A 25814-nucleotide genomic window follows, 5' to 3' on the forward strand; every position below is an offset into this window, starting at 1 on the left:
ATTGGGTGAAGTACGTTAAATCTTTTTTTTTTTCTATCTGTGTTTTTCAGTAAATTCTCCTTTATTATTATTTTTTGTCAAAAATCCCCCCTCAACTATTAGAAGGGGTGGTTTAACTAACTATTAGGGGGGTGATTTAATTCTCAAATATATATATGTATATATAGCAAATAAATTTCAAGAAAAAAAAAAAAAAACCGTAGATTTATATCAGCTAAAAAAAAAAAAAATAGGCATTATTTCTGGTAGTGTCCCTTTAATAAATCTATATAAAATGAAAATCAATAAAAACCAAATAAATGAATACATAATATAATTCTCAAATATATATATATATATATATATATATATATATATAACAAATAAATTTCAAGAAAAAAAACCTAGATTTATATTGGAGAAAAAAAAAACCATTGTAACAACATGTAATCTTCTTCTTGTTCAACTTCTTTTATTTACCCATCATTATAATATTATATATAATTTGTATCATAATATAATGGTATATATAATATGTATCATTAAATATTATTTAAATATATTTTCATTTCCATCTAGCCTTCAAACCAATATATAGTTTTTTATTTAGGAAAAAATCTAGTTTTTTTTTTTTTTTCCTCTTGAAATTTATTTGCTATATATATATTTGAGAACTATATTGTGCATTCATTTATTTGGTTTTTGTTGATTTTCATTTTATATAGATTTATGAAAGGGACATTACCATAAATAATGCCTATTTTTTTTTCCCAATATAAATCTAGGTTTTTTTTTTTTTTTTTTTTTTTTCTTGAAATTTATTTGCTATATATATATATATATATATATATATATATTTGAGAATTAAATCACCTCCCTCTAATAGTTAGTTAGTGGAAGTTAGTTAAATCACCCACCTCTAATAGTTGAGGGGGGTTTTTTGACAAAAAAAATAAAAAAATGGGGGTTTACTGAAAAACACAGATAGAAAAGGGAGGTTTAATGTAGCTCACCCTAAGAATTTTGCAATATTATGTGGTGTACTCAAAACTATACCCTTTTGGTTGTATTTTGGTAAGGGTGCAATTTGGGTTGGGCAACTCAAACCCAACTTGAGCTTGCCCGATTTTCTGTGGATTTGGACAATTATTTTTACAAATAGGATTGAGTCTGGGTTGAAAAATCTTAATTAGAATTTTATTAAGGTTGGGCTTGGGTTGAGGTACTAGCAATCCGAGCAAATCCGAACCCGAATTCTAATATTATTTTTATATATATTTTTAATTTTAAATACATTATATATAATTTTTAAATTACGATTACCTTTTTTTTTTCAACTTCATTTGTTAAATCTTAACTTATTGCATGTTAACATATAAGATAATTAATTTTCTGAGAACTTGTTTGTAATTTATTCAAAATTTATAAAATGTCTTTAATTTTTTTTTTTTTTGTTTAACAGTAATTTAATCTAAAACTAATTCAAGATCATGTTCAATTTTTCATTATGAAGATTAGTTATATGAATAACTCGAATTTACTCTAATTTTTAACATGGAATCTAAGCCCAAGTTGTAAACCCGAATTTAAAAGTAGAAGGATGGGTTGGGCTCGAATTGAATAGTTAGGGTTGAAGATAGGGTTGGGTTAGGTTTAGGTTTAGCATTTCATATGATGGGTTGGGCTTAAGTTATACCTCAAATTCGCCTGAATTGCAGCCCTATATTTTGGTAACTCCTTCAATGTGGTAGCTCATTATATGAGTAGGTGTGATGCGGATGATTGCGAATAATCATTAGGTTAATTACATGTTGCGTAATTCCACATCGATAAGGTGAATGTGAAGTAAAACCTAAGAACAAAACTGGACATATTTGTTTAGTATTGGGGAGATCAACTGTCCCAAGCACTGAAGTTTGCATGCATTTATACATCCATATAAATTAATGTATGTGCATTTTTTTAATCCCCTGATCATGCATGTGCTCTTGTGAGGTTCCTAGTAGTAAACAACTAATTACCCAAAGTCTGCCAGAAAAAAAACACAAATGCTCTATAAGCAACTAATAGGCTCTAGTAGTAAACAACTAATAGGGTCTTCAGGAATTCAGCTTCCACACAATCATCTGTATTGAAGCAAATCTGTACTCCACTGCAGAAGCTTTGCGATCTCGTCACAATGCGGAATTCTCACAACTAGCAATGGAGTGGACCTATCCTCGAGCCACAATTCGACCACCTCCGATGCCTCCAGATCTGTGAACAGAGGCAATGCATCTCAGCGTGGTTGAAATCAACCTTGTCACCGGCATTTTTGTGGGGATATCCATTTCTAACTGCCGTGGTTGTTAGCAACAGCTATCCTCCTCATTTCGGTTATGGGCTTTTTGCTCTTGTTTGGGCTTTCTAGTCCTGTGAGCCCTAGGGCTTTCTGGTTCCTTGCACTGTAAATGTTTCCCATGGGCCCTCCTTGGGCCCAATGTATTTCCTTAACAATTAATATATTTGCTTCATTATCCGGAGAAAAAAAAAAAAAAAAAAAAAAACTCTATATATTGCTCCTCAAACTGAACATATATTCTTTTAAACATTGATACTCTCTATTGCTTACATACAAGTATGATGATTCGCACTTGTTTTCACTACAACATACATATATATAGAAACAAAACAGAAAGAACTATCAAAATTGTGATTTCTCATAGGGCTATCGATCACTCTCATCAGTTATTCTTCGGTGGGTGGGGTTTCGGCACATTATAATCAGCACTGAATGATACAAAACCAACCATTTTTACATTCACAGCACGATCAGGACTTGTATTGCTCAGTGTGTGTTCTACATTCATTGAAGCTCCTCGTTTCGCGCCTTCCTCGTTCACCGTCTCTTTTGTCAAGATCCTTTCTCCCATCATTTTTCTCCCTCCAAATCCTACAATTCTAGCTTCAGCAGCAGTAGGAACAGCATCAAAAATTTCCTGTAACATTTTTATTTTAGGACACAAAAAATTAGCGTTAAACATATAATAATGATTTTATGAAACAATCATGCATGTGAAAATAATCAATATATAATTCACCTTTTCTGTACTTACAGATATTCTATCACCAACTTCCATCTTCTCCATAACTACAAATATTAAGTGTAGGAATTAATTAGACTTTCAAGTGAAATTCATTAGGTTAAAGAAAGAAAGAAAATAAAAAAAGAAAAAGGAGTCGACTTACGGAATTGGTTGGTAAATGCAAGATTGTCCCTTAGGGTAAGAAAAATGAATAGAAGTCCAAGTACAAAGCTAGTAAACCTCATGGACACCATTTTTGTTTCCTTTTCTTCTTTGGTGTGTCTGTTAAACAAGGAATGAGAGAGGAAGGAAATGAAACGTAGGAGGGGATTAATTTATAGAAAGTCCAAAGTCCAAACACAAGTCAAAGCTAGGGTTCCAACATCTACTTTTTTTCTCCATTTGATTGATAAAATAAGACTATTTGCTTAACATGCAGTTCTTGGGAAAACTCAAAAGCTAAAGCGGTGTTTAAAGTTGGAGTAAAAAAGTATAAAATGGTTTTTCTGGGTTGGATCACAATGTTAGGTTAAAGGCCTGTGATGGCGTGGAATGGAAGATACGAGTGTTCTGCGCTTGTCTGCCGCCATGCATGCAACGAGGAGAGTTTGTTTTGGTGGCCAATGCAGCTACACAAAAATCAAAGGGCCGGTTTAATATTTATATTACGAGAAAAACTCTAGTCCCCATATAAGCATACACACACACATATATGCATTATGTATGTGTGTGTGTATATTATATATATATATATATATATATATATATGAGGCAATGTATTGGGAGAGGTAATTAATTTTGTATTACCATATACTAATGGTAGTGGAGGCTACATGGGCTAAGTCTAAAGTTGGTTTTATAGGTGTGAAGTGAGTACTATAGTTCATACATTTGTGGAAGTCTCAAGAATCGGCTTGAATTTGGTTGGCTTTGACTGGGAATAGTTTCGCATGGGTATAAGTGCCATTTTATGACTAGGACTGGGAGAAAGTAAATAAAAAGTAGATTTACAACTTAGAAGAATTTCAAAGGAACTAGGGTTGTGGCCCCTATAAGGTTCATAGTCAGTCTTGGCTAGTACATGTGTGCTTTAAAATGATCTATCATCAGTTAATTAATTAAGAGCAGCTTGCTCCGTTTGGCAAAGATGGCCAACTTTTGGAGATGCTCCAACGAAATATGAAAAAAGTAGGTCTCTTTTTTGTGATCGCCAATCACCATGGAGGTCGCCCAAAAGGGCTATTGGGCTATTTTTTGTGGGCTCATTTTTGTTTTCTTTTATTTTTTTTTAATTCAGGTCCAGAATATTGTATCAACCCAGAATATTATTTCTAAGAGCATGTTTGGCTGAAATAAAAGTTAAAATTCAGATTTTTGACTTACTTTTTTTTTTTTCCTCAAAATAATCGAACCAAAGAGCCGTTAAAACACTATTTGGCTGATACAAACAGTGTCTTAAAGTTTTTTTGGGCAAAAAAAAGTTTTAAAAAATTGGAAAAAAAAGTGATTTTTTTTTTTTGTTTTCAAAATTTTCAATATTCATATTGACATTATAGCCATTTTAGGTACTGTTTGGTTGACCCAAACAGTGCCTTCACAGCTATATTGGTTAACCAAACAATTTTATTTATTTATTTATTTTCCCTAACAAATTGAAATTTATTTTAAAATATGATCTTTTTTTAAAAAAAACGTGTCTTTGTTTTCACTATAAATTAATAAATCAAATGATAGGTTTACTTGAAAAAAATTGATATTTTGCTATAATAAGTTGAGATGAATGTAATAATGATGAGATGAACAAATGGTTGTTTATAGTAATGAAAAATGTAACCGTTATAAATATAGCCGTTAGGAAAAAGTTTAAAAATAAATTTTATTTTAAAATTTAAAACTATTAATATTTTTGGAGAGCAAAAATGCATTATTGAAGTACATGATTTTAGAGAGTTTATTAGAGATGCTCTAAAAATGTATATTTCACCAAACCATACTTACTTATCGGCTGTGTCAGTCCATGACAGCCGGTGAAGGGCAAGAAAGAGAGGAAATTAATTGTACTCTCCTACAAAATGTAAGTCTTGATTAATTAAATTGAGTCATTCTAGAGTTATCCAACTGAGAGGTCGTTGCAATTTCACTAAATACTTGTATTTATGGGGAATACTTACTTATCTGCTAAAAACAAAAAAATATTTACTTATAAGAGAAAAAATAAAAATTAAAGGAATTGAAGGGTTGGGCACGTGTAACATTGTTTAAAAACAAAAATAAAATATAAATGAAGGGCAAGGCCTATTGTTTTCAAAACTTTAATATATATATATATATATATATATATATATATATATATATATATATATATATTCGATCAGTAGGATTTTAAATGAATTAGTACTCCTATATATTGTTTGGTAAAAGGTGAAACTGGTGATTGGCAAGCAGAAATTCAGAGAAACAAGCTCAGAACCAATGCATTGAATCACCAACCCATCATGATTAACTATACATTAACATTAATATTTTATAGTTAGGGTTTGTGAGTGCAGAACACGAGAGCGTGCCCTCCAACTTTATATCAGTGAGTAACCCTACGCAATTATATATATATATATATTACTGTAGTCAATTTAACCTTAGTCGGTTCTACCATCAATGAAAGCATAAAGGAAAAAAATAATAATAATAACTGCGTAGAATTTGCAATTCAATATTCATTATTCAACGTTGTAAGTTGTGCGACATGGCGCAAATAGGCACATGGGAGGCAATTTGGACCGTAATATAAATGTCAGTCACCGTTACACCTTGGTACTTGTTGTTTGGTAATCGTTGCACATTCCTTACCATTACTTTGCTTCCAACAGTGCAATAATTCTTCATTAATGGTCAAATGACAATCAAAATTTGTGAAAATATTGGTAGCAGTGACATATATACATATTTATCATATAATATAATACATTTTGTATTTCAATAAAGCAATATTATAAAAAGAATACTTCCATAATAAGAGTTGTGAATCTCTTCATAGTTTACAAGTCCATATTAAATAATATATTCAACTTTTAATTTCACAATGTAAAAAAATTCTCAATTTAATGGTTAAAAAATTCTCCCTTCATAGCATTTACCTTTTGGGTTGGTTGGTTGTGCTTTTGCCTTGTTTGGGCTGCGAGTTAGTTTTATTTTCTTTCTTTATTCTTTTTATCAAAAAAAAAGAAGGAAAAAACACAATTCTTTTATACTTGTAATTAGCTTTCTGTTTTAACAAAATTGTTTAAATTTGGGGGAAAAAAACGAAGGAACCAAAAAAGAATTAATTAAAGGACTGGATCAGATTTTGAGGCGTGAAATGAACATGTATGGATTTAATGCTACCAAATTTCGCCAAAGTGCATGTGATTGGTATTGTGTATTCTACATAAAACCCACTGCTGTGAAAATGGGCATATATTTGTTTGAAACAAAGCTAAGGTCATCCTTTTAACCAAAATGTTAGGGTGAATGCTTCCACATTCCTACCATAGTATGCAACAAAATGAGATCGATCCATATATTTTGAAATTTTATGGTCCTAAAATGTAATTTATATCTATTGACTCCACTCCTTCGGACTATCGTACCATCAACTTATTAAGTTAATGAAAAATATTTAATTTTAATATTTAAATTCTCTAACAGAAACTATCACAACTAGAGACATTTCTAAAACTTCATATCAAAAGGAGATTCCAACCATAGAGGAATGTTTCTGGTGGGAAATCAAGAACAGAAACAGCTAGCTAGCATAAGTACTGTATTACTAATAGTGTCATGTGTTTTAGTCTTTGGATTTGTACCCAAAAATGTACGGAAAGGAAGCTTTGAGGGTTTGGGGATTCTAAAGTTTATGTAGATATGAGTAAAAATATAAGTAAACCAAGACTTGGAGTTGGGGTTAAATTTTCAAACTTGGGAGTTTCAAGAAAAGGAAAGTTTGTTTGCTTTTAATGGACATGGTCACATGGTTGCCACAACCATGCCCTTTTATTTTAATAATGTGGATTAACAAATTAATTAAGAGTTCCGTCACCCGCGGTGTCGCATATTCGTCCTCAAGACTAAGGTCATACATGTGATTACAAAAGTATATATGAATATATATAGTCATATGCCAACCTCTTGCAAATCTAGTTTCAAATGACAAAAACAATCGGTGGAGTCAAAATAGGGATAGGTGCTTCGTACTACTAGTATATTAATTTGGGAATCCATTCTAATTCTTGCCTACATGACAATTCGCCACACTAGCATGATTATACGAGGTATGATCAATCACTCAGATTCAGAAAACACATTACTCGCATTTTTCCAATTTGATATATATGTTTCATAATGTACGGATCAATTTATTTGTGCTAAACTGAATATAGTTGGTAGGGTTGGCCCAAAAGTGTCGAACTAGGAGGTATGACTTTTACCACTCATTCTACTCCTTGGACATGAATGTCCATATATCTTTTTATTTTTTAAACACAATGTCCAAACTTCCTGCAATAATTCTAAATGGAGACTGAGGTATGGTGTGCACGTTATTCAAAGTTCAGAGACTCAAAGCATAATTTTACAAAATTTTCTGGCGATGTGACTCAATAAATCTAAAACAAGTATCAAAAGCAAAAATTAAAATTTAAAACACATGTTCAAAAACAAAAATTATGCAATTCTCAATTTAATTTTAACATTTGTTGCAATTTTCTTAGACCACATTAACAGGTTGGCCGAAATGGATTGAACCCAGCATTGTTTTGTTTTTATGATGGAATGGAATGGGTTTTGAGCAACATTGTGAAAGATGCACAGTAAATATAAGGAAATCAATAATATGATATATATATATATATATATATATATATATTTGAGTTGCAGTGGTAGATCAAATTTCATTAATAATAACTTAATAAGAGATCATCAATCAATAAACCTTTGCGAGGGGAAAAAGAGTATTTTATTATACCTATTGAAAGTTTAATAATATGTGAAAATAATAAAAATAAATTATTATATTAAGTTTAACTTGAACAGAAATGAGTTTAAAACTAAATTAAATCCTAACCAAATCCACAAATTAAACAAATTCAATCTAAACAATCTTCGTTTTTGGTTAGATATCCCAACAATTTTGAGCTCAGATTGACTTTGACACCCCAACCTCCCTACTCCCTTCTATGTCCCGTACAGTATTCCACTATTACCAATTTCCATTCAACGCATGATGGGATGTATTTTCAGTAATTTCATAGTTACAGCTATAATGTCTCTTCGTAAATACTCGAAAGATCGGGCCTCTTTCAGTAATTCCACACCACGTCCACAGAACCAAAACATAGCATCCTCCCGCGAAAATCAAAGCCGCCATTTCCCGCCAAAACCAAAATTTCACCAATTTATCACTAAAACCCTACCCAATTCACACACAAACCAAACAATTGAACCAAAGTTGTAGGAGAAGAAGAGAGAGAAGAAACCCAGGACGCCATGAAAATCCGAGTGTTGAAGCTTCGAGAGGCTCACAAGAACAATGACACAGCCTCCTTCTGTTCGATTTTGTGGGACCTCCAAGCGGAACACATTGTGACCTCGTCGTCTTCGGACTCATCGATCTGTATTCACGACCCTCTTTTACCCACAAATTCGCCCAAGATTCTTCGGAATCACAGAGATGGGGTCACCGCTTTAGCTCTCAGCCCTAATTCAACGTGCCTCGCCTCCGGATCTATGGATCATTCTGTCAAGCTTTACAGATTTCCAAGTAATTTCTCTTCCTTTCCTATTCAATCTGCCATACCAAATGTCATAAATATTTGATTTGGTGTTTTCTATTGATGAATTTGGTATTATTTGTTCTTTATTTACTTATGACTTTTTAAAAATTAGATTAGCAATAAATTGTGAACCGGAAATGTAAACAACAAATTTATTAGGTCTGGTTCAATTATGATGAGGCATTTCTATGAAAATTATTGCAAAAATTACATAATCGAAGTTGCTGTTAGAAATTATAGCCACTTGTGTTTCACATTGATGGATTATTGAATCAAGATGTTTGGGCATTTCAATCTTTACTAAAAAATGGGAATGGTTCGTGTTTGATTTGTACCTGGTGTAATAGACCATGGTTTAATGAGTAAATCTCTTACAAGTGTTATTCGGTTTATTGGTAATTGGTCGAACACTTAAATAGTGTAGAAGTCCTTTGGATGAAAATTATAGAGCAGTCAAGCACTATTGCTTATAGGGTCTTACAAATAGAGTATGAGCCAAACTGAAAAGCACAAGTCTTTGCACAAGGTTTCTGCTATTAGGTATATTCATGGTAAGTCCTATGTTACAACAGTGACTTCCACCTTTAAAAAAAAAAAAAAAAAAAATCTGGTCCTCTTCTATAAGTATCAAATACCAACAACTTTGATCAATCCTTCTGTCCTTATATAGTCGTTAAAAACTGGCAACTGTGCAGGCCAATTTTACTCATCATTCCCATGCTGGACCAAGAATTTGGAATGGTTCATCGAAGTAGACAAATACGTGATCTGGTATTATTTTGATATTAGAGTTTAGTGATCAAATATCATAAAATCTCTTATTTAGAGACAAAGATAATTGTATCTAGTTATGTTTAACTGGTAATAAAATAAAAAAGCTCTAATTAGTGGCTTCTATGCACATTTTCAATTTTGCGGTGAAAGATGCTATAATGAAATGGAGTTGCCAGTATATTTGAAATTCAAAAGAGGATTATATGATGGTCATTGAAAAATATGTTTTTTTGCAAACATGGCAACAACTTGGAGAGTTCTGTTTCTAACTCTCTTACTAGATCTAAAATTTCTTTTTCTTTTTGCAAACTGTCAAACAGATATTGTATGCAAGGATCGGCAACAAATTTTATCACTTACATTTTGGATGATCCGTTTTTATTTTTATTTTTTATAAGTAAGTCTCATCATAATCTTGATCATAGACTCAAGTGAGTGTGGCACTTGAACTAGAATCCTCAAATCCCTCAACTTGAGGAAATTAGGACATGGCTAAGCATTTATAATTTTTAGTATTCTTCCGTTAGTTTCTTCTTGTAAATAGTTTTTTTTTTTTTAAAATTATTTTTATATATATTTATTTATTTATTACAAGACATATCATTTTAAAGTAGTAATATAATAAAAGAAAATTAATAAGAGATTTTGCTGTACAATTCTATAGAAATTTGAATTGTGATATGCTGACTTAGTATATGTCCAATTAAACATGTTAGATCCATATGCAAGTACTGTGTGCGGTTCACTCATCAGTAATATGTGTATCTGAAGTCTAAAGTACGTATTTCATCACAATTTTTTTGTTACCTTCCATATCATTGAAATTTTGTGTGGAAAACTTTAGCCTTCATCATAGATACTTCAAAATTTTAGGAATCTCTTCATTCTTATGTCTCAAGGGCATGGTAGCTACTTTACTTTCATGTCTAAAGTTCTGAAGTTTTGTTCCGTGTTACATGGACTCCGGTCATAGATTTTAGATCAGCCTTTACATTTCTAATGGTCAGAAGTAGTGCCATTACGGTTAGTAGGTTACAGAATAAGAGCTTGTTATCTCTCTCTCTAAATCAAAGTTCCCAACTATATAAAAGCCTTAGCCATTTCCAATCATTATGGATAGTTTTGAATAAAATTTTATGGATCTTCTTATCAGGTGGAGAGTTTCAGACAAATATCACCAGATTTACCCTGCCAATTCGCACGGTTGGTTTTAATAAATCTGGTAGCATGTTGGCAGCTGCTGGTGATGATGAGGGAATTAAACTTGTCAATACAATAGATGGTTCAATTGCGAGGGTTCTCAAAGGACATAAAGGGTGTGTCACTGGCTTGGCTTTTGATCCCAACAGTGAATACTTGGCATCAGTTGATTCAGTTGGGACTGTCATATATTGGGAACTCCATTCTGGAAGAATCCTCCATACCCTTAAAGGCATAACTCCCGACACTGGTTCCAATCTTTCCATCATGAATGTACTCAACTGGAGTCCAGATGGGGAGACTTTAGCTGTGCCGGGTTTAAAGAATGATGTGGTGATGTATGATAGAGATACAGCTGAAAAGCTGTTTTCCTTAAGAGGTGATCATGTCCAACCTGTATGTTTCATGTCTTGGTCACCTAATGGGAAATATATAGCCACTTCTGGTTTAGACAAACAGCTTTTGATTTGGGATGTTGACCAGAGGCAAGACATCAACAGGCAGAAATTTGATGATATAATATGTTGTATGGCATGGAAACCAAATGGGAATGCATTGGCTGTTATTAATGTTATGGGAAAGTATGGTGTGTGGGAATCGCCTGTTCCATCATCAATGAAATCGCCTGCAGAAGGAATTCCTAGTTTACAGTCTAAGAACAGTAACGGACTCCTCTTGTTTGATGAAGATGAAAAGGAGCCTAGTACATCTGGTAGTTTAAGTGATCTTGGTGAAGATAGTTACGGTGAATCTGAACCACCTAGCAGAAAAAGATTACGAAAACAGTCTGCATATGATGATGATTTTGATGAAGAAAACAATGACGAGTTTAAATTGCTTCCAAAGGTTGAATCCCGCAAAAAAGTCTCTAGTGGCCAGAAGGAAAGCCTGAATAATGGAAAGAAGGCATTAAGAAGTCCGACAACATCTGCAGGGCCAAAACTGCAGGATGCTTTTCAACCAGGTGCTACTCCTGCACAGCCCGGGAAAAGGTGTTTTCTGTGCTACAGCATGCTTGGAAGTATAACCACAATTGAACATGATGGTTACTCCCATATAGAGGTATTTCATATTATTGTCATCTTATAATCTGTTTTTGTAGTTTCATAATGATTCTTTTTTTTTATTTTTCTTTTTTTTATTTTATAGTAATAACTTAATTAATAATTCTGCCAGTGATGATTAGACTCAAGTTTGGCAGCCAAAGAACGGGAGGTAGTTTGACATTCCTGTTTTACTTAAAAAGGACATTTAGAACCTTTATGAATAATGGTATGGATGCCTGAAGTTCATAAAATTCACATAGAAAACAAACTAAATTATACCAGTTTAATGATCTAGCCAACTCATATATGTCATTAAAATCTTGAACTGAGCCAAGAATACACAAAATTTGATTTTAATTTTAGTTTAATTATCTCACTGTCGTACTTGAAAGATAGTTGTTGGATCTACTATAATGCATTTGGTGTATCTCACCCATCTATACAGAATGTTCTTAATCACAGTTTTCGTATATTATATACTTATATAACATTATAATTGGTTGCAGATCGATTTTCATGACACTAGCACAGGCCCACGAGTTCCAGCAATGACTGATTATTTTGGTTTTACAATGGCTTCATTAAATGAAAATGGAAGTGTCTTTGCAAATCCATGCAAGGGTGAAAAGAACATGAGTACTCTAATGTATCGTCCATTCAGCAGCTGGGCTAATAACAGTGAGGTTAGCTTATTCTTATTTCTAACATATTTGTGTTTTTGGTTTACTTTCATGCACTATACCTATGCACACGTACAAACATTGCATCTACAAATGCATCACTTCCTGTGTGATAAATCTGTGAAGTTTGCAAAAGCTAAATTTGGTCACCCAATGCAATGACAGTGGTCTATGCGATTTGAGGAAGAAGAAGTGAAGGTTGTGGCACTTGGTTCTGCTTGGGTAGCTGCTGTTACAAGTCTTAATTTTCTCCGAATCTTCACTGAGGGTGGTTTGCAGGTTTGTCATATAAACATAGTCAATGTCTGTTCAAAATATTTCACAAATAAACATTTTATCATGTTAATGTAAACTCTTGCTTTAGTTAAGTTTATGCTCATGAAAAGCACTAGAATGACAAATTGAAGGAAATGAGTTTTGATTTTCTTTCTATATTTGTTCCCCCACCACCCAAAAAAAATATATATATATATTAAGGAGTAAATGAAAAATAAAGTAGAATAAAGTGAAAGAGAAATTTGTATTTTTTGTTGAGAAGATTATAAGGATTCTCTTTTGAGATTGCGGGAGTTTGGGTAGGGTTCTGAAGAGAGACAAGAATTACTGTATTAGATGTAGAATAATGGAATTTTAAGTTAGAGTGAAAACTGAGGGAGATTTTTAGGAGAGAGATATGGCATGCCAATAGTGGAAATCTGTAGAAAATTATGAGAGATTTCTGCTATTGCCTGTTTTTCCCTTTTCCATGGCTAATGAGTCAAGGGTTTGTCCCTATTTATAGAAGTTCAGGGAGTACAGAAACCTAGTGGTAGCTGGCACATGTGTTAAACACAGCCTAACGGGCTGGAGGAGGAAGAACCATTTGGAGATGCCACAGGAGCAAGGGAGGTACATGTAGGTGAGGCGGAGTCACTGGAGTGTGCCTAGCACAGCATGTGGCGAACATAACCTGAAAGACATGTGCCCTCTCTTATGACCAACACAATAACCAAGACACACATCATGCAAGGAATACACCTCAATTGGCCTTCAAGTTTAATCATCAATTGTAAAAGCCTTAGTATCCCAAAGAGGACTATGATGTATGCTGGAGGTCACAGTGGCTACCCACCGAGCTTGAGAAGCTTTTCAAACGCTGTTCCTAACGTAGGCAAGCCTTAGATGTGTTTAGATGCATGTGCTCAAAGGCAGATTTAGGTACAAAATAGCTTTATGAAGCATGGTATATTCAACATTAACGTCACACTTAAAGCAATTATGTAACAGAAGGAACAAGAGGAGAGTTTCATGTAAAATATGGCTTGAATTATTAGATGTGATTTCTAGGTTCTTGCCTAGTCAGACCCATCTGACACATTTCTACGTACCTACTCAGGTGTTACGTGTTCAAAATAAGTCCTTCATATATCTATGTTTTGCAAAGTTGATGCTACATCAATACTTGATTACCAATTTATTGTTGATCCTAATTTCTTAGATATAGAATTCTTGGATGACGCCTAAAGACAATCATAATCTTGTTAGCAGTTGGTTCTGACATACGATTAGGTGATTAGAAGATGGTTCTGTATGCTGCCAGTTAGGAACTGTCTGTTTCTTTAAGAAGAGGGTTTTCCCTCCAAACTTGGATTTTCATGAACCCACAGGTTTTGTCAACTTAATGGCTTTATGTAGGAGATGGGTTCTCCATACAAAATTTATCTTCCTGTTGCATATGTTCTCCATCTGCATAAATTCTAGCAGCTTTACAATAGTGAGGCTCCTTTGTTATCAATTTGAAGTGATATAAATAGAATTTTATGCCTGACAATTGGCTAGAGGATCGATCTCCAGGTGGAGAAATTATTCATTGCAACCGTTGTAACGGTGACGTGGTGCAATGGATGGCTACAAACACTCCACCAAAGCAAAGTGGACCTACAATAAAACAAAAAGCTGATATATGTGCTTTGGCGGAGTGTTTGTAACCCTCCGTTGCACCACATCACTGTTACAACGGTTGCAATGAATAATTTCTCCTCCAGGTGGGGCAAAGTTGTGTTGGTGTGTGTGAGTTGTTTATTCAAACAGGGAAAAAAAAGTAAATAGAAATTGTTGCGACTTTGGATACTGCTACCAGTGTTTTTAAATAAAGAAACCAAGAAGTGTTGAAATACTGCTGCTAATTTTTATTTGATCTTGACTATGCATGGACTTATTTACTTAGTAATATGCTATTTTGAATTACATCTTATAGATTACTGATATGTGGGTTGGTCTCTGTGCATCTGTGTTGCCACATTGTTATACTTGTAGAGATATGTACTCTCTCTGGATGGGCCAGTGGTGACTGCATCAGGCTTTAAGGATGAACTTGTGGTTGTCACACATGCTTCTCCTTCTCTTCCCTCAAATGATCAGGTATTGTTTCAACTTTCAACTTTTGTTCGACACTCCCCTGGGTGAATTGTGTTGCCTCTATTAGTTCCTTTGCTCAACCCCAACACCCTGGGAATCTACCTAGCTAAAACATTAATAAGGTCAACAACTAGCAATCTAGAAGGGAATAGTACTATTCTTGTTTTGAAGTTGTTTTAATAAAGATGTGAAAATAAATAAATTATCTACCCTAATAAAAATTGGTACTTCTAGTAGGAATTCATTGACCAAAGGAATCGCACCTACATAGCACTGATTGATCAGATATGTTGTTGTTGTATTAAGTATATGTAAGCCTTAGTCGTCATTCTTTCTTCTAGAACACAGTGGTCCCATGCATCGATTCTGTTCAAGAGCCTATTATGATTTTCACAAAAATGCTTAGTCCTTTTTACCCTGGGACATGCAGATGCTAGAGTTTAGAATGTTCAACGTTTGTAATGGGACCCAGCCCATCAGAGGACGTCTTCCATTGACACCTGGTTCATGTCTAACCTGGCTTGGTTTCAGTGAAGAAGGTCAATTATGTTCTTTTGATTCTAAGGTGAGCCAAGCCTAATCCTTGATTCATGTCATTAGAAGATTCTATAATTTCTTCTTTGCAACTTGATATACATCTTTAATTAAATTTGAAGGGTGTGCTGAGGGTGTTTACAGATCAATATGGAGGCAGCTGGCTCCCACTCTTCAGGTACAAGGTTCTTTTTAAATACAAGGAATGATTTACTTTTGTTATCAACAGTTGGCCAATAAAAATTCTACTTTTGCAGTGCTAGGAAAGTAAAGAAGCCAGATGAAAACTATTGGGTTGTTGGCTTGAATGCAAGCAAGTTGTTTTGCATTGTTTGCAAATCTCCTGATTCATTCCCACAGGTAGTACAACTGATTATCTCTTTTCTTTTATGCCTGCTTTACTGTTTGGCCAAGTATTTCATCATTCTTTTTCCTTTTACTTTCTTTTTTCAGGTCATCCCCAAACCAGTTCTCACGCTAATAGATCTTTCATTTCCTCTACCATCCTCTGACCTGGGAGCAGAAACCCTTGAAAATGAATTTATAATGAAAAACATGCATCTCTCACAGGTATATTGCTTTTGTGGCATTTCTGCTTTGTTATCATGAAAACTGTTAGGGTTGTCAGTGAAGATTAAGAGTACTTTATATGCATTCTGAGAGTTACTAGTTATTATTTGAATGAACTGTTTTTTCTTTCTTTGTTTGTTTTGGGTTAAGTTCCTAGAAAAGCTGTTTGATAGTTGAGTTATTTATACAAAATTCCTTGCAGATTCATAAAAGAATTGAGGAAATGGCAGCTGCCAATCAGGACACCAATTTACTTGATGACGAGGCTTTCAATACAGAAGCAGCTCTTGATAGATGCATCTTGAGGCTCATTGCATCCTGCTGCAATGGTGAGTCATTAAAAGTTAATGGTATCTGAATAATAAGTTGCAAATTATATATTATCTAGCTTTTCCATAATTGGTTTATTTTCTTTCCTTTTTGCCTTTATGATATGTATCCAAAATGCAAAATATGAGTACCAATGCTTGTTTGTGATGGTTAATTTCAGGTGATAAACTTGTGAGGGCTACTGAACTTGTGAAACTTCTGTCACTTGAAAAATCAGTTAAAGGTGCAATAAAACTTGTAACCGCTCTTAAGCTTCCTAATTTGGCAGAGCGATTCAATACCATATTGGAGGTAAGCCTTCAATATCTGAAAAAGAACCGGAAGTTCTTCATTTGATATTTTTGATCAGATTGAAAGCTTTTGTTTTTGTTGTGGTTTTTATGCCCTTTTCCCTTCTTACAGCAAAGAATGCTAAATGAAACTTCGGGGATTACAGCCATACCACTCCCAACCTCAAATTATGATACTGCCATCAAAGCTGATGCTGTGATCAGCAACAAGACCTTTTCCTCAACTGAAAGAGGTAGTACTTCAGAATCCGTTATTCCATTACCATCAGAAAAGTCGTCATCCCCTCCCTTCACAAAGAGAGGGACGTCGGAAGAGCCAGCTAAAGCTGGAAAGGTGAAATTAGAACAAAATCATACTGCAAAACTGGACAAAGTAGGGGAGTCGAAGAATGTAGGAGGGCAAAAGAATGCCAGGGAAGTGAAGAATGCAGAAGAGCCAAAGAAGTTAGGGGAGGTAAATCTGGTGGAACCAATTCGCCCCTCTAACCCTTTTGCTAAGTCATCAAACAACCAAGAGAAATCATCTCTCTTTGATTCTCTAAAGAAGTCAAAGAAGCTTGACAGCACAGGTAAAAAATAAAGAGGAAACGCAAGGAAAAACATGCCAAGCCTTTTCTTTCCCCCTCTTTTTCTTTTTTCTTTTTCCAAATTGGCATGAATTATTTATGTTGTACATCAAAGAGGCACTGGATCTGTTTTTATATATTTGATCAATGTAAATGCTTCTATTCACTTGCTGAAGTTTGGCAAAATGTGTTCTTTGGGGTTAAAATCTGTCTATGGAGTCTGGACTCCTGGACTCTTCCATGGTATTACCACCCTCCGTAGAGAGAACATGGCCGAAAAGAAAATTTGGAAGACGGTGGGATAGGAATATACGAATTGGTGGACTTGTGAAAAGCTTTGAATTCAATGCACAGTTGACAGTTTCTCCCTTTATGTCAGTGTGTTCCCTATGTGAGCTCAAAAGTGAGATTTTGAAATTTCATTAGAAACCTCTGTTTTCTTGCACATATAATTGCATTTTCAAAATTGTATCTTTCATATAAAAGAGTTTAGCACCAAATATCAAGAAATTATTTATTGTAACTGTTATAACTAAGGTTTTTTTTAAAAAAAATCAAAATATCATTTTTATAGAACTTTTTTCATGTCATGTTTGTGAGCACTAAATTTGTGCTTTGGATTTGGCATGGGAGGAAGTTTTTGATACAGATTAAGAATAGACTATTCCAAGATAGAGGGTTAATATGTTATTGGGGATAATTTTACTTACCTCCCCTCAGGTTAGGCCTAATTGCAGACAGTACCCCTAACGTTTCAAATATTACACCTCCCTCCCTCCAAGTTAGCTCAGTCATAACAGTCTGCTCCTCTCGTTAGTAGTCAACGCCGTCTTTTGATGATGTCAGCCTCTTCTCAATGTGAAATACCACATTTGTCCTTAAAAAGGTTGCAAAGACATTTACACCCTCACTTTTGATTTAAAATTCTTTAATGCCCTCAATATAAAGACAAAAGACCTACTATGTCTATATATATATATATATATATATATATATATATATAGATATACTTTATCATCTCCTCTCTCCTCCGTATGAGTCTCTCTGAACTACCATGTCTATATATAGAATTTCTCTCTAAAATTCTATATACAAGACCTCTCTAATGCCATATGTTTGTCTATTTATTAACAAACACCAAAAAGTAAACAATAAATTTCAAGAAAACCCATATTAAACATTTTTTTTTTTTTTTTAGGTAATTACCATGTTAAACATTTTGTCAAAGGGAAGGCCACATATAGGAGTTTCTGATAACAACAAAAAAAAAAAAGGAAACATAGAAACCCAATTTGGGTCTCTACTTGGGTCACACTGAAGACGGGGAAGATTTCTCAAAGACGGAGAGGAATTTCCAGGCCGTCGTTGCTGGGGTTAGGCGGTGGCGATCTCGGCGGTGATGAGGGCCTCCGGGTACGGACCAGGTGAAGGGGAAGAAGAAGAAACCGAGGACGGCGAAGAGAGGGCCAGCGGGTTGGACCACATGTTCTTCGCCAAAGAGGTGGGAAAGAGAAAGAGAAAGAGAAACAAGTGACAGGAGAGATCCAGTGGCCCAGTTTGCTTCGTAATTTTTTTTCTGTGCTTTGTTCTCGAAACCCCAGTCCTTGCTTGCTTCTTGTTTTCTATTCATATGTTTTGCTTCCAAAACTACTTTACCTATGGGATTGTTCAGCTCACTTTGGCCAATTGAGCCCACATGCATCCAGAAGATCCAACTCTAAACCCAGAAACCATCCCTTATTCTTTGATTGATCATCTGTTCCATAAAGGTAGCATGAGGTTGTTTGGTTGTTTTGTTTTTGTTTCCCAGGAAAAGAAAAAAAAAAAAAAAATCTAAGCTCAAGGGTACAAATGGTCATTTGTTAAAATAATTTGATAATATTTTACATTAATATAATAATAGAGGGTATATTAGTACTTTCACTTGAATTTCTACCGGAATCTAACGCCGGCCACATTGAAGGGAGGTTGGTGTAATATTTGAAACGTTAAGGGTACTGCCTGTAATTAGGCCTAATCTCAAGGGAGGTAGGTGAAATTATCCCTATGTTATTGCAAGTGCAAAAATTGATTAGACTAACAAAATGGAATAATTACATCAAAACATGGTTTTTTTTTTTTTTTTTGGGAAAAATGCAAACAACCCCCCTGAACTATGTCAAATCGGCATTTTATCCCCCTAGACTACAAAAATGAACAAATCAGTACCACAACTATCCAAATCTGTGTAAGTTAACCCCTGAAGCTCAATTCCGACCACTTTCCGGCCGACTTCATTGTAAATTTACAAAATTACCCATTGTAATTAAGAAAAAAAAATACGAAAATAAATAATCAGCGTGAATCCGGCGAAGAACGATAATGGTGACGGCGAGACTGAATCGGCAATGTGCAATTTTCAGGTAAGGATTCCTGGTACGACCGGCTGGTGCAGCGATGGCGGCATGGGCCGATTACATGTCGGTTGTGACCTTGCGGCACGGCATCGGCGGGCAAGGAGAACTCGGCTGTGAGCTTCTTAGTGGTGAGTTCGGCTGTGATGAACTCGCGATGCGGCACTGGCAGACAAGAATTGGCCGGCTGGTTCGTCGGTGCCCATGGCCGTGATTGAATTTGGCAGAAACATGGCGGCGTGGTGGAATAGCGGAATTGGTCTTGATCGGATTGGTATTAACGATCAAGATGGTGCGAAACCCGTCTTCGAGTCGAGCCATGGCGATCTGGATCGCCGTGTTGGCTTTGTTTTGGTCGTTAGTGATCGTCGCCGACTCCATAGAGCGCTAAATCTCGTTGACGGCCTGAAAATAGCGATCGATCTCGTGGCGGTCACCATTGAAGATCATACGTTCTCTGGTGTCCTCTAACGCCGTAAAGTCCCACTGGAGGATAATCTTCTCGGCTGATTCAAACGCGACGGTGAGGTTCTCCGGTGATTCCATAACGGAAACATAGGGATTCAATCAATGACAACTTTGAAAATTCAGAATCTATAAAGGAAAAGGTGATTTTTATTTTCCTATTTTTTTTTTTTTTATCTAATATCTCTCTCTCTCTCTGTCTGAGATAATAGCTAGTAATTTTTGTGTTTTGTGGCGGTGGGCTTTTGACTTGTTAGAATTATGGTTTCTCTGAATTGAGAGACGTATGAAAATTAAACAAACCAAATTTGACCACAGGACCACTGTATCATCAAAGTCTACTCCTATCTTTTACTATGAGCACAGTGATGATCTTCCAGGTTCGCCGGCGACTATGGTCGTGATTGAATTTGGCAAAAACACGGCGCCAATGTGGAGCAGCGGAATCGATAATGGAATGAACTGATAAGTGATGAACATGATGATGAAATTTCCATTGAAAGATGGGTCTGTAATTGTTTGAGTCTATAGTGATAATTCATGAACAACCCACAACATCTCTCTCACTCTAAATTTCTTTCTCCCTCTATAACCATCCATTTTTTTTTTTGCTTTTCCTTTTTTATTGCTATTTATTATTACCCTCTGCAAGTCTCCCTTTTGATTTGTTCTATTATACGGAGTAATTGGGTTCTTCATTTGCTTTTTCTTTCTTACATTCCTTGATTGAACCAACACTGGTTATCAGAGGCTTAACAAATAAATAATAGTATTAATGAGTATTCTAGGGCAATTTTGAAATTAAAAGAAAATGACCGCACTTGTGGGCCGGAAAATGGTAGGAATTGAGCTTCAGGGGTTAACTTGCACGGATTTGGATAGTTATGGTACTGATTTGTTCATTTTTGTAGTCCAGGGGGGTAAAATGCCGATTTGCGATAGTTTAGGGGGGTTGTTTGCACTTTTGCCTTTTTTTTTCATGGAAATAAACTTACACACATTGCTCACAAAGTTTGGGAGATAAAGATATCACTAGACCCCATCCACTAGACCCCACTCAATAGTTAATATGTGGTCAATCCTAGGATATCCTTACTCCCGTATAGGTCATCCGAATTCCAATACTCTTCTTGTCACAGGGTTAAATTCTGAACACGAATCTAGTGGCATGTGATGACACTAAGCCAGAAATATGAACAACTTTTCTCTGAATTTCTAACTTAGCTTAGCCAACTCACACTTATCGCCTAGAACAAACATTATGATACCCCTCGGATCCGAGACACGGGTTGATCAGGCCTAGGCCCAAACCCGAGGGAATATCAAACAATTAAAGTATTTTAAAGCGAACACAGATGACAAAATGAAATAATAAGGATGGAATAACACTGAAAGAAACATTAATTATAAAACCATCCATGCATAACTATATAATAAAACTCCAGTCCTCCAAAACTTCAAGGTTACAACTTGGGAACCCACTGGTGGACCCCTAACCAAAAGTTCAACTGAAATTGAAACTGAAAATAGATAATGCTAGAAACATCGAGAGAAATCCTACGTAATCAGATGAATGTGAGACTGTCCTCGACAAGCACGATCAAGCTCTAAGGCTGGAACCGTCCTGCACCTGAAAAGAATAATAAAGGAGTGGGTCAGACCCACGAGCAAGTTCTAATCTAACTGCAATCCATACAGTGATCCGATACGCAGATACACCGTAGACACCTCACAATATCTATCTAGTCCATACGTATAAATATATCCATACTAAGGGACATTCACTAGTCTATAATAGGGGTCTCAACCTGAATAGAAGGCAACATGCGAATACGTACCCAAAGGTGGGCATGAGTACCTAAACCTAACAGGGTACACCTCAACCTATTATAACCAGTTACGCATTCATCGCATATACGCACCCTAACCAACGAGTCTGAGACTCAAGCTCAGCTCGTGGTACCATAAACGTATATATAAAATCCATCCAAATCCAGGGTATGTAGTTCAAATATTTAATAAACTAACATACAACAAACCAACTGGTTAGTCACTCAACTTATTCAGTTGATGCGACTTAACCTCCGTCCATTAATCCAGGAAGCCACTCAACTTAGTTGCAGTTGACATGTCTTAACCAAAATTAGGATTCAATATTTATAAATCCATTCCTTAAATCCGTTAGGTTAGATTTAGGTGTTTGGAGCTAAACTGTCACCAGTATGTCACCGTCCCATACCGGTGCATATAATCCTCCATATCCTTGTAAATTACATCATATATATAACAGTTTAGTGATTTACAGTCCAAAATTTATATCCAAATAATTGCAAAAGGAATATTAATAATCTAGCAATTAAAATCCAATAGTAATCCATGTAATTGCATCGAAGAATTAAATATTCTAACAATTAACATCCAACACATGCATAGTTCAAATTTAATAAAACAATGACCCTATCATATATTAAAATTAGTTCTATAATAATATTATAGTCCAATAAATCGCTAAATTAATCTAAGCGATCTAGTTCCCTCCATCCGGTAACAGAGTACTAAGTCATATACTTATATTTTGTTGTATCCTTTAGCACAGAGCCCCCACTATGCCACAAGTCCAATATATTACTTTAAAAGACTTCATCGTGCATTTAAAATAAATTTAAAATCATTTTATAGCACCCTAAACCATGAGATTAAAATTAATCAACAAATCTCTTTTCAGCCGTTAACTGTACGCAAAGTTGTCAAATAGCGTACTGTTAATTCCATTTAAAACTAAGGGGTAAATTTATGCAATTCAAGACCTTAGTTACATGTTAAAATTATTATTTAAACACCCAATTAAATTTTTAAAACTGATTAATAACCCAGAATGCCCAAACAGTGACTGAAAGTCACTTTTACGCACAAAACAAAGAAAGAGCCTGCTCTAGAAAAGTAGAGTAGGCTCAAGGTGACATAGAGCTGGCTCTACCACACCTTGGAGTCGGCTTTAACAGGTGGGAGCCGGCTCTTGGCATTCCAGAGCCGGCTCTCTCTCCCCCTGTGAGCTTCCTCTCCGTTTCAGCTTTGTTCTGACCTCTGTTCTAACTCCGGCCAACTACAACCCTTCTGTTTGGTTTCTTAAACTGATCTTAAGTATCTTATTAACACCCAAGAACATCCCAAAGGTTTGATAACAACCATTAGACCCAATCACAGAGATTAAATTTTTGCTACCGAACTAACATGCGATAGGAACAAATCTGAAACTATTTGACAAATTGAAACGGAACAAATTGCAATACATATTTAAAATAGAATAATAACAACCCTATGAGTTTTATATAACCCCAGTATTGTTCCTATATTTTGTTTACAGTAGTTGCAATAAAAACAGAGACTAAAGTTATAACAGAAACAACATGCTTGCAGGACAAAAAACTTGAACGAAACTTGTTTGCACTGCAACAGATTTATTTTCAACACCACAGACCATCAATATAGCATAAGTTAAACATGTAAATTCCAGTTACTGATTGATTAAACCCTAAAGATTATCTAGGTGCATAGAACACGAGCCAAAGAGAAGGAGAAAGAGAAGAACTTACCTGTAGTTTTAGACTCAAAACTTATGCCGTCGTCCTAACTTCCGGCAACCACAGACTACCTTCTAGCCTCCTCTGGTTCTGGTCTAATCCACCAAAATCCTCCCTTGGTACTCACTGTTCTTCTCCTTGACAATTCTTACAGTGCCTCCGTTCACAACCCTCTGTGCTACGAACTTACTTCACGTTTAAGAATTATGATTGTAAACCCTAGGCTAAAGCATAATAGTTGTATTTATAGGTTTAACTCTAAAACCCTAATCCTTGTAATTTTAGAGACAGACCCCTAATCTTAATCCTAGTCGGCCCATAAACAAAACTGTGAGTCAATTAATGTATTTAAAAACTCATGTAACTTAATTTTAACATTACCAGAATTATAGTAATTTAATTACCTAAGTTTAAAACAGTGAATTACAAATAATACAATTAATAATTTACGAAAATAGACACAACAATTAAGAATTTAAATAAACCAAATAATGCACATAAAACCAATTTAATTCAAATTTCAAATAACCAATTAAACAAATGAAAAACAATAAAATAGTTAAACAAATGAAAAACAATAAAATAAATAAAAATGCAATAAAGACAATAAAATATATAAAAATGCAATACAATAAATATTAAAAATGCCGAGACTATCCTTTTAAAATTAGGGGTATTACACACATCAAGTAAAACACTGAACATACAAGTATAATTGCAAGAATGTAAGGACAATAACACCCACGAACTTACAGAAGCACAAGGTTTTCAATCTTTTACTATTATCCATAAAACAGTACAAGGAAAGGCCTTAACCTGCAGAAGCATACAAGAGTCTCTCACAACACAACTCTGTGTCTCACTCTCTATCTGTCTTTCTACAGAACCCACATTAGCAATATACAGGTAAACTCTCAAAACCGTCCACTAAAGTGATGGATGACACCCCCATCCACCTAGGGTCGTGCTGGCACCCTCTAAGTGTGTCAGCACTACATATGCAGTTGGCAAACCTAACTGCTATTTTGTTGGTATACTCTGCTCATGCCACATGCATAGGAAGTTACTAAGCACACCCCCACTCCCCATAATATATGCACACGAGTGGGAAGTGTTAGTAACTTCCCCCAACCAACTAAGTCCACTTAGCCATCTTCTGTAACCATCAGCATAGTGGAGGAAAACCGACTTCAACTGCCTGTGCCACATGTATGGGAAGTTACTTAGCACACCCCCACTCCCCAAAATGAGTGGAAAGTGTAAGTAACTTCCCCCAACCAATTGAGCCCACTTAGCCATTTTTGTAATCATCAGCATAGTGGAGGAAAACTGACTCCAACCGCCTGTGCCATATGCATGGGAAGTTACTCAGTATACCCCTGCTCCCCAAAATGAGTGGAAAGTGCTAGTAATTTCCCCCAACCAACTGAGCCAACTTTGTAAACCTAGCCCGTGCCAAGCCCACTAACCTGCATCCACATATAAATATCTCAGAGTGCACGGCGTGCCAAGTCATGCACGCTTGTGTGCACGTCCGAGTGCACGCCCATAAAAGCGCTGCTGCACGCCGGCGCGCACGCTGGTGCTTATCTACGCGTGCCATGCTTGAACGCCCGTGTGCACGCGACTGCACTCCCGCGTGCACACCAGGCTGAACCCGTGCTTGTGCGCACCATTGCTCACTTGTTTGCCATTCGGTAGTTCGTATGCTCCCCTCTTGTGTAACCATCTTGGAGTGGTGCAACACGTACCCATGCACGTTGGCTAAGCCCTCTAAACAAGTCATGCCATAACTCAACTGATGTGCTCAACAGACCCCTCCTTATATAGTTCTAAGGAAAATCAGCACTCTGACAGGAATAGACATTACCTATGCTTGAGGAGTCATAATGGCCTTTTAGACCCTTCCCGACATCCAAATCGAGTGCCGTTTGCTCCAACCATCTTTTATGGATTCAAGGTACCTTCCATAAAGATCCCGAATTAAAATTCCTAACTTCACTTTTTCACCATATTTACAAAAATACCGTTGAACACCCCCAGTGCACATTGACAGCATTCCATGACTGTGAGGTGGCTCTAAGGTCCACCCCGTAACACTTCTCCTCAGGACAACTGACCAAACGAGGGATTGAAA

General features: G+C 35.4%; 1 protein-coding gene across 1 annotated transcript; it reads left to right on the forward strand.

Moving 5' to 3' along the window:
• Positions 1-8281: 8281 nt before the first annotated feature.
• On the forward strand, positions 8282-17444 carry LOC132286484 (protein ENHANCER OF LHP1 1). Its single transcript, XM_059788832.1, has 12 exons — positions 8282-8838; positions 10779-11887; positions 12378-12554; positions 12717-12830; positions 14847-14951; positions 15379-15513; positions 15605-15660; positions 15740-15842; positions 15936-16052; positions 16255-16381; positions 16543-16673; positions 16785-17444. Exons 1-12 carry the CDS (start codon positions 8565-8567, stop codon positions 17250-17252), a joined length of 2916 nt encoding a protein of 971 aa, XP_059644815.1. The 5' UTR covers positions 8282-8564; the 3' UTR covers positions 17253-17444.
• Positions 17445-25814: the final 8370 nt, after the last annotated feature.

This window comes from Cornus florida, unplaced genomic scaffold, assembly GCF_030987335.1.
Source record: "Cornus florida cultivar Cherokee Brave unplaced genomic scaffold, ASM3098733v1 CherokeeBrave_3.0.0_Hap2_Chr11, whole genome shotgun sequence".
In the NCBI taxonomy this organism is placed as follows: domain Eukaryota; kingdom Viridiplantae; phylum Streptophyta; class Magnoliopsida; order Cornales; family Cornaceae; genus Cornus; species Cornus florida.